A 13,532-nucleotide genomic window follows, 5' to 3' on the forward strand; every position below is an offset into this window, starting at 1 on the left:
TTCTTAACTGTTCAGTTAATGTGTTTTCACTTAGTGGCACTGCATCATGGTTTTTGTAGCTTTAAATACTGTTCAGACACCAAGGTCCCACACATGCATATTTGCTCAGTATCATATTGCATCACAGCTTTTCAACATCAATTTTCATGTTTCTAGTTCTAACGGGAAGACTTCCAGCCAGCAGCACAGAAGCAATTGCAATTAGATAAGGGCTGGGTATGTTCTCTTTCTTTAGCATAAAGTAAGTAATCTAAGCAAGTCATTTCCAATGGATCTTAGATTTTGGTATGAATGTGCAGAAGATTCAACTAAAGTACTGAGACTTCAGTAAGGCTAAGAAGTTTTGGAAAATCCAATTTGATGGAACCTCAAGATGTGTGGGTTCTGCTATCTTTTAACTATGTTCAGAGAATCAGAGCCAGCCTGCTCTGAGTCTAATGAGATCAGCTGGCTAATCTAAATCTGAGAATATGGACTAGGATGATAGGACCTGCTTAAAGACAAGGCTAGGCTGATGCAGCATTTTAAAAAAATATTTACTGGCTAGTATGTCCAAATGTGTTTTCATTAGAGCTAGGAAGTTATTTATAGCATGACTTCATATTTATGTAAGAACAGTAATTTTGCAGTGTTTTTGACATACATTTTCGAAGATTCCATGCTGGCTAGTATTGTGAATTTTGGGACTCAATCACCATATGTGAAATTGGGAACCAGGGTCTCAGGGAGATGTGTGACAGGGAGTCACACAAGGATTTTTGATCAGGACCAGTTAATTAACTGTGCTCTGGATAGGACTGATGTCTTGACCAGGAGAGCAGCAGAATGTTTAGTCCTTCACTCTTTCTCGATGTCCAGAAAGAAGCTCCACATTTCCAAGAGCTAAGACTTCAAAACAAAACAACAAAACCAAACACACACGGGGGTAGGATTAGAGGCTGGTCAAGTGGGGCCCTGGATGAGGCTGACCCCCAATGCCCCACTATGTATGTGAAGGTTGTTGGGAGGAGGCGGCGGCATCAGCAGCACAAGTCCCTTATGGAGCCACTGCCTTCTCACCTGCCTCTCCAGCCACAAATGGGAATGTTCCCAATTGCAGATGGGGAGTGGGTGAGAGAAGGCAGAAGCACTGTAAGAGACTCATGGCACCTCTGCCCATGATGTTTCTCCATAGTCCCCTGTAATAATTTAGGGGATTCTGGATGGAAGGCCCTTTCACAGAGCAGGAGAAAAAGTTGCCACTGAGAGACTCAGTAGCAGGAACATAGAAAGCTGCCTTATATCAGGTTAGACCAATGGTCTATTTATCTCAGCACTGCCTACACCAGGCCCTAACCCAGCTGTTTTTGGACTACAACTCCCATAATCACCAGCCATAGTGGCCAATAGCCAGGAATTATGGGAGTTGTAGCCTGGAGAGAGTCCCTGGTGGTGCAGTGGTAAAACTGCCGCCCTGTAACCAGAACGTTGCAAGTTCGATCCTGACCAGGGGCTCAAGGTTGACTCAGCCTTCCATCCTTCCGAGGTCGGTAAAATGAGTACCCAGAATGTTGGGGGGTAATATGCTAAATCATTGTAAACCGCTTAGAGAGCTTCCAGCTATAGAGCGGTATATAAATGTAAGTGCTATTGCTATTGCTATTGTAGGCCAACATCTGCAGGAGGGCCAAAGTTGAGCAGCCCTGGACTCTATACTGACTGGCAGTGGCATTTCCAAGGTTTCAGGCAGGAGACTTTCCCAGTCCTACTCGGAGATGCCAGGGGTTGAATCTAGGACCACTTGCAGGCAAAGCAAATGCTCCACCACTGAGCTTCAGCCCCCATCCTCTTTGCACTTAGGTAGGGATGCAGCTGCTTCTGCTCCTTTCCCCACCCTCTTCAAGGCTGAAGAGGAGCAAGGGTTGCTACAACTGTCCCATGCCCCACTGCCCCCCTTTGCAAGGGGGGAGCAGCTGCCAGTTGACCCATCGCCCCCACCTGCCTGCCACTGCTTCACCCTCTCTTTCTATTAGGTAAGCTAGAATGTGGGGAGATGTGTGGAACAGAGCACCATGTGGAATGCCATAGGGGGCTCACTCTAGGGCTTTGCCTCAGACTCCTAGCAATGTGGTACTGCCCCTGATTACTTACAATTGCATACAAAGCTTTGTTTCTAGTTACTTCCTATGCTGATTGATTCAGGTGAGGATAGGTGTTGTAATGCTGCATTTAAGAAAAAGTTCCATCTCAAAGAGGTAGACAATGCTTAGGGAAGTGCCTCCTCAGCTCCTTCTGGGAGGGGCTATGCTCAGGGCAGAGAATGCCTCTGGGTACTGAGGATGAGTCATAAGAGTAGCCTCTAGGAGTCAAATGCTTATGTACTTCAAGATGGAGTTTGGTGCTGAAAATAGAAACTGAAAGACTTGAGTCAATGTGGCTGCTTACCTGAAGACTTGCAGGTCTTCCATACAGGCTACCAAATATTAGACTTTAATCACAAATGCATGCATGTTAAAGTCTACACATCTGAACAAGCAGTTGAACTTTTCTAGGACTGTTTTCATAGGCATACATGCATAAATGCCTGCAGTGCTAAGATCTCATATTATATTTTTAACCAATTTTAGTTTAAATGGTTGATATATTTCAAAAGAACTTTAAAGTGACATTCATTTAAAAATAAGATTTTCACTTATAAAGATAGTTATCTGCCTCCAGGTTGCTGTTTGCTTGTTGTAAACTGTACAAAATTGAAAAAGACTTTCTGAATTGGGGGTGAATGGCTATCACTTCCGGTGATATGACACTGCTTTACTTGCATGAGAACTTGCTTTATATTCTTTTCCAATTGTGGTGTCATGGAAGTCTTACAAAAGTTGACAGTCCAATAGAATGAAGTACTCCTCAGGGACTGTTCATTAGATTTACAGAGCCTGCCAGACATTCATATGTCTGCTTTATTGCCAGAAATGTTTGTTCATGCTTTGCACCTAGTACTGCAACACAATGCATCTCAAAACAGGAGTGAAAGAATGGAACTATATTTAAGTACATTTTTACCTCTTTTAGATAAAGTCATAAAATCTTGGATAAAAACAGGAAATGCTCTGTGTGTGCACGCACGCATGTGTCTCTGCATATTTACCATACTTTTAATGCTTATGGCTCTGCTTCAAAACCAAATATGCCCGAAGGTGACAATTCAAGGACATAGAAATGGTATGAAAAATATCCCTTCTGATGAATTAAACAGGGGAAAGGCAACTGAGGCTTGATTCCTCATCCTCTAGATATTGTAGCTTTCTGGGTCAGAAAATTTCAAATGAGTATAAAAGCTTAGGGTACTGTTTAAATGCCAGCCCATGACATTTTGCTGCCTCCATTTCCACCCCATCTTCTTTTTTCTGTTCAAACCAAACTCTCAGTTTCTTCCTTCTTTTAGATTTGTTCCCCTCCCTTCCTTTCTATTGGAAGGAGCGATAAAAAGCAGCGTGATGACATTTTGCTTCTTTCTTCTTCAGGCCACCAGTGGTGTGTGTGTGTGTCCTGGGTGGGCTGTGAACTGGCCACAATCTGTCACATGAAATGTCCATTTCCTTCCACTTTGTGGTAGGACTGGCCCAAATTGTCAATAGTAATGAGTATAACATCATACAGTTGATTCAAAGGTTCTCATTGTAACAAAAACTGAAACCATGGTGGGGCATGGGTTCATTCCTGCTCGCTCATTTATGAGATCACATTTTCATTAAGCTGTATGTACAGCTTAATTAATTTATCCCTCGCCTTTCCTGCAGATGCCAACCAAGGAAGCTTACAAAAAATGCATAAAATAACATGATAGCATCTATCAACATCTTATGTGCATATACCAGATTCCTGAGTTCGTTTCACTTCTTTTTTGAGATTACATCATATGCATGATGGCCCATATTCCCTCCATATGCGCTTGTTCCTCATAGAGTTTACAAGAATCACAAGGTGTTCCAGTTCAACCCTCTGCCATGAGACAGGACTATCCATCTATCAGCTTCCCTTCATTTGTCCCAGGTCAGTCCAGATTAGTATGGCAGAAGCTGAGCGCAGGTGTAGCACAGTAAGTGCTACTTATTGTTTAGTATTATATTAAGTCTCATGCCAGTGGTTCTAACAAAGTTCAGGTTCCTGATGTGAACTGTGTTCTGTTATTCTGAATTCCTACCTTCCTCTTTAAAGCATTATGGTTAAAGCTGAGTAACACAAAAATGTTCAATTGAATGCATACTGCTGATATCTCATTGAAATCCATGGTATGGAGAACAATCAGTTCCTGAGCACAGAGGAACATCAGTTCCTGGCACTTATACATGAGGATTGACATACTCAGGAAAATTACTCAAAGTAGTCCCACTGAATTAACTAAGAATTAATTTCCCACTAAGAATTACGACATTCTTAGTGTGCCCTTTTAATTTCAATGGGACTACTTTGAGTAATTCTCACTATGTCAGCCAAGCATTTTCATAAATAGGCTGTTCTCATGTGCACCCTAACCCAGGCTAAGGAGGCTCAGCCTGGGTTAGGCTGCACGTGAGAATCGTCGGGATCAGCCCCAATCCCAGCAGGGCAGTGCCACCTAGACCAGCTTTTAAACCCAGCTGGGTCTTAAGGTAGTCACCTTAAGTGGCGCATCAGGGTAGAGCTTGCAGAAATGGCAAAGCTAATGGCATTATTAAGAAATAAACTTGAAGCATTTAAAAGGGAGTCGGACTCCCTTCTTATTTACCTAAAAACATATTATAAAATGGATTTGTATCAGGCTTTTGAGTGATAACAAAAATGTTTTTAAAACACCTTAAAAATACCTTTTGTATGATTTAACTGGGGGAGAACGATTAAGCTACAGGCAAGTTTTTGGTATTGTAATTGATACTTGTTTTAATGATGAGATGGAAGTCCTTCTCCCCCCGCTTTGTGTGTGTGTGTGTGTCTTGTGTTGTGGAAAAATTGGATAAAAAATTATTGGAGGGGGGAGTGGCACAGCAGGGAAATACTTGACTAACAAGCAGAAGGTTGCCGGTTCAAATTCCCTTTGGTATGTTTCCCAGACTATGGGAAACACCTATATTAGGCAGCAGCGATATAGGAAGATGATGAAAGGCATCATCTCATACTGCATGGGAGGAGGCAATGGTAAAGCCCTCCTGTATTCTACCAAAAGAAAACCACAGGGCTCTGCGGGTGCCAGGAGTCGAAATCGACTTGATGGCACACTTTACCTTCTTAGCTGGGGTAAGGGCTTGAGTGAGCCTGGGGTCCGGGATTGTATGTTCATTGGGGCTACGTTCAGCCCCAGCGGACATAGAGACAGGCGTCCAGGCCCCAGAGCGCCCATCTCCTGGGGAAATCCCATGTATTTCACCTGAAATTTATTCTCAGTACTATGTGTACCTTATGATGCCACCTCCTTTGGGATCTTAAACTAGCAGTCTTGGCCTTTATCAAGCTCTTGTGTGCCTTTTTTCTAGGGTGGTAGCCTTAGAAATTAGTTGGCCACCTATGTGGTGCATGCCATGTGGTGTATTGTGGGATATCTGGAGACCAGGATACATTGTCCCGGCTTCCATAGCTCCACTCTGCACCACGCAGCATGAATCATCTGGGCTCCCAGCTAGGAATGTGTGAACTGGCTTGAGGTCAAGCCGGTTCACCATCAAGCCAGGCCGGCTAGAGGGCTCACCCTTGAGCCAGACCGGGCTAGGTTTGGCTCGACCTCAAGCCAACCTCCCCCGAGCTAGCTCAGAGACAGTTCAGGGGTTCTAGTTTTCACATAAATAAATGACTCAACACCAAGTTCGGGTCAGTGGCAGTCGCAGGGTGTGTCCACCATCTCCCCCTCCCTCTACTGGCCTTCTCCCACTCTAAAAAGGGCCAGTTTGGCCCATTTTAGGCCGTTCCGGCCCTTCCTCCCATGGTGGTGGCTGTTCTGGAAGTCGCACATGCCCAATGGGCCTCTGCGTGGCCTGGGTCACCAAAGGAAGGGCTGGAAAGGCCCCAAAATGGGCCAAACAGGCCCTTTTTAGAGTGGGAGAAGGCCAGCAGAGGGTATGGGGAGATGGTAGAGACCCTCCCATTGTTGCCGCTGAACCTGACGTGGCGGTGAGTCTAATTTTTTAAAAAGACTTTTTTAAAAACTTAGAACCCACGAACCTGCTCAAATTTGAGCCAGCCAGGGGTATTTTGGGGTGGGGACAAAACCGAACATGCCTGGTTTGGTTTGAGTCTGGTGCAGACTCGAACTCAACTGGGCAAAGTGGTTTGGTGCGCACCCCTGCTCCCAGCAACAGTGATATACTCATCTGGGTGAGTTCAACCAGTCTTCCCTCCCCCTGCCGGCCTGCTGCCCCTACCCGCCTTGTCGTGTGAACATCCTCAAACTATTGTCATGGACAAGCAGGACCATTCAGCTTGCACCACTGTTGTGAAGAGAGAGAGAAAATATCCATCTATCGGATCTAATTCTGCAATAAAGTCAGCTATGATATGTCTGGAATTTATGTTTGTTTAGAGAATTTCAAAAATGATATTTTTTAATGTGTGTGTTTTTAAATGGGCAGAATGAGTGCCATTCTTACTTGACCTTGCTACAAGCTGCTAATCAAGAATTGCCAGTTGTCCTGCTTTTATAGGATAGATGCCTTTTCTTAAAAATCACAGAGCAAAAGAATAGAACCAATTTTTCAGACCACAAATCCCATCTATGCTTTTTATTTTTAAAATGTTCATGTAGAAACAATACTGTGTATATTCCATTGTTGTAATTGTGGACTTGTACTATAGAACTAGCAGAACAGACAAAGACTAAACCTAAGCACACTTACTTAGACACAGAGTTCAGCTCTGGAACATGTATAGTACTACTGATGTAGTGAATGCCTCTGCTCACAAACTGAGTACCTTTCCTTCATCAATGACTAACACAAACACGTCCCACACATCTAGGATCAGCAAGGATGAGTTGTGGATCACAAGCAAGATTGCCAGGCTGCAACCCAGAGACCCACTCAGTACTTTTTTGCTGCTGAATCAGGAGATATGACAGTGGTGGGTTCCACTGCCATTTCCCCCTGGTCTTTTCATCCATCCCAATCTCTGCCCACTGTGAGGCACACCTGGAGTTCTGCTTGGCACAGGAAACCAAGGAGGGGAGCAGATGAAAGTACTGGAGAGGATTAACTAGTCAGGAGAGCCATGGCTGCCTTGTCATTCAGTGGCAAAGGTACAAGGGAAACCTCATTGTTTCAACTCTAATTACAGGGCTTGCCTTGCAGATAGGTCTGAATCCTGACCTCTCTTTTTAGAAATTAACCATTGTTTCAACTAACTTTGTGTTTCTGAGGCTGTAGTGCCATCCACATTTATATATAAATATAAATATAAAAATAAATAAATAAATAATCAAACACACTGGGACATACTGTAGTGGAGTGTAACAGAGCAGAAACTGAGGCTTGTTAAGTTTATTGAACAAAGTTACTAAGGTTTATTTATTAACTATTAGCAAATTATAAACAACAGTCTTACTTTGAGTGAAAGATCATGCTAACAGAAAAATAAGAGTCTCAAGCATCCACTACGAAATACAAACTGACCAGTCTACAGAACTGATGGTTGACATGAACATCCTAAACTCTACCCCAAGCCTAATACAGATATAAAATACATCAGTGGCAAGAACAAAGACAATGAAGCGGTGCTCAGAATCAGTGAGACTCACTGGAAGGGGGTTTGAGGGGAGAGCGGGCTTACCCCGTTCTCCCTGCAGATGATCAAGCTGGCAGACCTGGGTGGCCGGATCAGCTGCCCACACGACTGCCAGCTCTGTCATGGAGCCGGCAGGGGCTGCAGGGATCGGGGGCCATGCAGCCCCCGGAAGGTCCAGGATGCCCCGTGTGAGTGTGCGGGACATCCTGGAAAGACCAGGAGGCTTGTTTCAGCCTCCCAGCAGGGGTTTCCTCATGTGTTGCTGCGGCACGGAGCCGCGCCATGGCAATACATGATCACAAAAACAGGGTTAGCGGAGTGCTCGCTCCGCTAACCCCATTTAAGGGGAGGGCTACAAAAGCGGGTCACCTGCTTTGGAGAAACCGGGCTTGCCTGCGAGACCGGTGGTTCTCACATTCAGCCGAAATCGGGCTAGGCTCCCTTAGCCCAATTTTGGCAAATCGTGAGAATAGCCTCAATGTGAGGCTATTCATACGTGTGTGCAAAACCGGGCTAAGCTCAACCTGGTTTGCATGCACATGTGAACCACTGGGATTGTGTCCGATCCTGGAGGCACCATGGCAGCGAACTGTCTTGTGAAGCCCCCCCCCCCTGAAAATGAGGTCAAGGGAGCAAGTGCTCCATTAACATGTTTTTGTGCTCATGTGTCAGCTGCGGCTGCGGAAAGCTTGGGGAGGGGAGGGGAGATCCACATGATGCACTGCACACTCACGTGGTGCATTATGGGCTCTCCGGGAGCCGGGACGACTCATCCCGGCCCCTGAATCTCCCCACTGCCTGAGCCAGCAGGGAATCGTCTGGGCATGTGGGGAGCATGCCCAGTAATGCGGGATTGATTAATCTGCGGGGAAGGTAGGTTTAACTCACCTTCCCCACAGCTCGCCCTCAAGCCCTTCTCACTGCATGAGAAAATGGGCTCTCTCTCTATACATAAATCCCAACAACACTTACTTCGGAGTGCACATGTGTAAGCTTGTGCTGTTAGTCTTTAAGGTGCAACCAGACTGTTGGTGAAACAGACTATCCCTCTGGAAACAAAAATGATTATTAGCAAGCACTCAATGGGAAACAGTTCAAAATGCAGGGGACAAATACTAACCAAAGAGTGGGAGACAGAGAGAGAGGAGGAGGGAATTTACAGCCCCCTCTGGGTTTTTAAAAAACTTTTTTCCATAACAGAGAACTGCATTTGCTTGTAAGATAAGATTAGAAAACAAAGGAAGCACTATGTCTTCCAGAACATATAGTTTGCTGCTCATTTTGCTCAGAGATGACCCAAAAATAATTGACTCCCCCCCAATATCTCCCACTCCCCCATCTACCAGACTTTATAGCAAAGGATCAGCTAATACAGTCATAGTATATTATGGACCTATAGCTTAAATTAATTATTTTTAAAGGCCTCAGACAGCTGTTTTAAAAAGCTTCATTCACTCACTCCATTACCCAAGAACAGAAGCCAGTGTAGCCAGGTAGATAGGAGACCCCTCTAGCCTCCCAGGAGCCAGGAAGGAACTCCATAATTTCCTTACTGGGAGTGAGAATGTGTGCTCAAGGATGCGGGATGCAGGGTAATCTCCCCTACAGATATTTTTGTCTGGTACTGGCCTCTCTCCCCCATTCAAGTCTTTCCTGCCATATGGTCTTGAATGGGAAGAGAAAACTAGCCTGGAAAGCACATGGGAAAATTTGGCCTAATTTTTTTTAAAAAGTATTTTAAAAAGACGAGTCTGGTCCACTATCTGGAAGTTTGAAAATGTCAAGCACATTTCATTAATAAGGTAAATTAACAATCAATATTAATTGCTTTACCTCTATAAGGATCTAATGTAGAGCAAAATCCTCACTCCCCTAATTTCATCCTTTGCCACCCCTTTGCTCCCCCAAACTAGTTCTAGAGTCGCTCTGATCTTGCTGCTAATATATTGTCTATTCTTAGTAAGCTGCACATTCATGAACTGCTGAAAGTAATTCATGACCTATTTTCTACAAAAGAAATTACTTGAAGCTACATGAGATGTTGCTCCTTGCTTGCTTAAAATTTAAGCGAATTATATGTACGCATACTGTACTTTATTTATTATGATTACTGATTAATTAAGTGCCATCAAGTCGGTATCCGGCCGGCTCTTAGCGACCACATAGATTCTCACCAGGATGATCTGTCTTCAGCTTTAAAGTCTCTCAGTGGTGCATTCATTACTACTCCCTTTGCGAAAGGCCAGTAAAAAGTAAAGTGAGATGTTTCTCAAGGTAGATGTTTCTCAAATTCTGGTACAAACCAGGATTTGGCTTGAGAGCCAAGCCAACAAAGTGAGTATAATAGATTGGCTTCTCATTCTCAATATTAAGCCCTTGATTCACTATTGCATTGTGAACAACATGCTGAATTTTGTCGTCTCCGAATAAGTTCCACGCCTAAATGGGAACGAATCGTGTCTTTTTCTCTCTTCTCCGCCCTCCGTCCGAGGAGCTTAGCTATCCAGAATGCAGGGAGAGATCTCTATGAACGAGAGCGGGGAGTAAAAGAAAGTAAAAAAGAAACCAAGGCGTCCGTGGCCTCTAAGACCCGACAGAAGCCTGGGCGCGGGATCTCGAGCATGCGTGGCAACGATTTGTGCAGCTGGCTGTTGCCTTTCGCGGAGCCGCCACTCAAGGCTGGGAAAAGGAGGTGGGAGTTAGAAATATTTTGCAAGTTAAGTTCTTGACCAAGCAATACTTTACCTTGCTGGATCGGGGTGGGAGTCCGCTGGAAAGTCCCTGCCTTTAAACTGAGCACTTTCTCTGTCCTGGATCTGCTCGATAGGATCAACTGGAGAAGGGCTGTTTTGTAGCCCACGCGGTGAGCGTGGTAAGTTCCGATACTTTCCTGATCTCTCGTTCTCTCCCCCCACCTCGAGCCTGTAGTTCAGTGTTTCTTTCTCAGGCAAGGGAGCAGCGATGTGAGAAGCCACGCTCCGGCCACCTTATTTAATGGAGTTATGTTGATTCCTTGTCGTGGCTTCTCTGCCGCTGGCCAGAGGAGACAGAAGAACGTTGGCTCAGGAAGGCTCTGAGTCAGTGCCATTGATGAGCTGCAGAGCATCTCTGGACGGGGTGGTGGGTGAGCGAGTTGCCTGTCTAGGTGCCTGTCTACTCGGAAGTCTTGCTATGTTCAGTGGAGGGTAAATGTGCATAGGGTAACAGCTCGGTGAAGGCTCTCTGCACTGGCTGCCACAGTTCTACACCTCCCAAGATGTGTGCCTGTCATTTCTTTCTCCTGTCGCCTTTTCTCATCCTGACATCCTCACCTACTGGCCTTTTCGTTTTGTAATCCCGCCGCTCTACCCTGAAGGATGGCATTTTGCATCCCTTCCCATCTGATCTGGAACATGATGGGATGGGGCGATTTCCAAAACGTGCAGAAGTTTGGGGGAGGCAGGAAGGAGGAGAAAGGGATCTTGCCTCCCCCGCTCCGAACACCCGATTCTGAACATGTTTCCTGGGATATAGATTAGTCAACATTCCACCTCCCCCTCCCTCCGCGCGCTGAACCAGTGTGGTTTGTGCGCCATCGGGGTGGTTAATGAATAATAAGAGGACAATCTTTTCCCACCCTTCCAAAGCATGCCTGGCGATTCAGAGCAGTGATTTTTGTAAGGTGTGGAAAACAAGAAGCAGTAGCTCTTGGGGGCTAATTAACGTGGAATTCGAAGGCTGCTCTCTTGTGTGCGCCTTGCGAATGGATGGCAATGGACATTACAGTACTTTCTCTGCCCTGTTCTGGATCGGGGAGTGAAAGACGCTCTGCTGTCCTCTAGCATACACTCGTGTTTGCTTTTAGCAACCGCCCCTCCCCCTCCCCCTTCCCCAACTTTTCGCCCCTTTGACACTTGAATGACACTTCAGATTAAGCACACAGCAGCCACCGCCAGCAGCAGTGCTGAGAGAGTTTTCAAAGTTACCTCAGTACAGAAGTTTCTCCTTCCACCCTGTGGTGGGTCAGTTTTGTGCCTCTCTCTCTCCCGCTCTCCCTCTTCCCTTCTGCCGTCATTAGAGAAGTAATTTTCCTTTCCCTCCCTTTTCCTTTTGGCAGGTCGCTGGAGTCGGGGCTGTTGGTAAGAGGATGTAGCGAGGCCGAGGATGGGGCTTATTGCCGGGAGGAGCTCACAATGGCCAGAGAGGACTCCGTGAAGTGTTTGCGTTGCCTGCTCTATGCCCTCAATCTGCTCTTCTGGGTGAGTTCCCACGTCCTCCTCTAGGCACAAGCAGGTGGCAGCGGCCCTGCTCAAATTACAGGCCCCAGCACACCCAGAGATCGCACCAAAAGGCTGCAGTTAAGCATGCCACTAATTCCCTAGGATCGCGCTTCTGTTTTTCTGCAGGAGTAAAACGTCGCCCTGATTTGATCTGTAGCACAAGCTGCTTTAGTGCAGGATAGTTATTAAGTAAAAGTTGTGAGATGTACAGTGAAAGTTAAGCTAGGTTTCATCTTCCTTTTGGACAGCTGATGCTACATAAAGAAATGAATACATAATAAATGTGCATATGAAGGATAAGAGCCCCTGTCCTGGGGAGTTTACAGTCTAAATACTGACACAAGGGAGAAAGCACCAGAAGAGAAGTAATTGGGTGAGGAACATGCAACTGTTTCAATTGGGTGAGGAACATGCAACTGTTTCAACCGACAGTTGTGCGGTTGTGAACTGAGCCTGTGGCATCCCCCGCAACTCGCTCGCTCGCTCCCCCCGCAACTCGCTCGCTCGCTCGCTCCCCCGCAGCTCGCTCGCTCGCTCCCCCGCAACTCGCTCGCTCGCTCCCCCCGCAACTCGCTCGCTCGCTCCCCCCGCAACTCGCTCGCTCGCTCCCCCCGCAACTCGCTCGCTCGCTCCCCCCGCAACTCGCTCGCTCGCTCCCCCCGCAACTCGCTCGCTCGCTCGCTCCCCCGCAGCTCGCTCGCTCCCCCGCAACTCGCTCGCTCGCTCTCCCGCAACTCGCTCGCTCGCTCCCCCGCAACTCGCTCGCTCGCTCCCCCGCAACTCGCTCGCTCGCTCCCCCCGCAACTCGCTCACTCGTGCTCTCCCCCCCGCAACTCCCTGCTTCACGACCCCAGCCGGCACACTCCCTGGCTTTCTGAAGCGGCCGCTCACACACCTCTCTGGCTGTTGCCTTCTTGCTTTCTGAACTCTTGCACGCTGTCAGCCGGTTGCCTCCCCTGCTGTCACCTAATTGCCTCATTTCCTCCCTTTTGTCCACCAATTGCCTCCTTTCTGCCACATCCCCTCGCATCACTCTCTCCTCCCCCACAACTCTATCGCTCGCTCACTGTCCCTCACAGAACTCTCTCGCTCGCTTTCTCCCCACCCCACAACTTGTTCGCCTGTGTCGACCTGTCGTTGTCCAATTGTCCTTCAGACTCCATTTCTCCACCAGCAGGTGTGGTGGGTGGGCACTGACAATGGCCTCCGTGCAGCCCAACTGCCCTCGTGCTGGCCTCAAGCTCCTTGGTGCGTTTTCAGACGGTGAACCACCACATAGCAACCCACCACAAACCCTTTCTGTCCCCAGTCCCCGAACTCCCTGCTTCATGACCCCAGCCAGCAAGCTCCCTCCTGACGGGGTGTGTGTGTGTGGCTGGCGGGCGGGCGGGCGGGCAGTAACAACAGCCTCCCTGCTGGCCCTCCGCTTTCCGCAGTGCCTTCATGCAGCTGACCCCAGCCGGCAAACTCCCTCTCGATGGCAGCTGTGGCAGGCGGGCACTAACAATGGCCTCCCTTCCGCCCAACTGCTTTCCGCAGTGCCCTCAAGCT

At 47.1% G+C, this 13,532-nt stretch overlaps 1 protein-coding gene and 1 long non-coding RNA gene across 5 annotated transcripts in view; one reads left to right on the forward strand and one right to left on the reverse strand.

Moving 5' to 3' along the window:
- Positions 1 to 11,763, reverse strand: part of LOC128328237 (uncharacterized) — a 32,238-nt gene extending 20,475 nt beyond the window's left edge. The window contains exon 1 of the long non-coding RNA XR_008309092.1: positions 11,688 to 11,763. This is a non-coding gene — a long non-coding RNA (uncharacterized LOC128328237). The remainder of the gene's footprint in view (positions 1 to 11,687) is intronic.
- TSPAN12 (tetraspanin 12) overlaps positions 10,287 to 13,532 on the forward strand; it is a 94,531-nt gene continuing 91,285 nt past the window's right edge. Inside the window, exons 1-2 of one of the 4 annotated variants that reach the window (XM_053258028.1) lie at positions 10,287 to 10,594; positions 11,819 to 11,960. In XM_053258028.1, coding sequence (XP_053114003.1) covers positions 11,895 to 11,960 — 66 coding nt within the window. In that variant the 5' untranslated portion in view covers positions 10,287 to 10,594; positions 11,819 to 11,894. Of the gene's footprint in view, positions 10,595 to 11,296; positions 11,384 to 11,623; positions 11,720 to 11,818; positions 11,961 to 13,532 lie in introns of those variants that run through there. The other 3 variants (XM_053258025.1, XM_053258026.1, XM_053258027.1) reach the window with 3 other exon arrangements.

This window comes from Hemicordylus capensis, chromosome 5 (genome assembly GCF_027244095.1).
Source record: "Hemicordylus capensis ecotype Gifberg chromosome 5, rHemCap1.1.pri, whole genome shotgun sequence".
In the NCBI taxonomy this organism is placed as follows: domain Eukaryota; kingdom Metazoa; phylum Chordata; class Lepidosauria; order Squamata; family Cordylidae; genus Hemicordylus; species Hemicordylus capensis.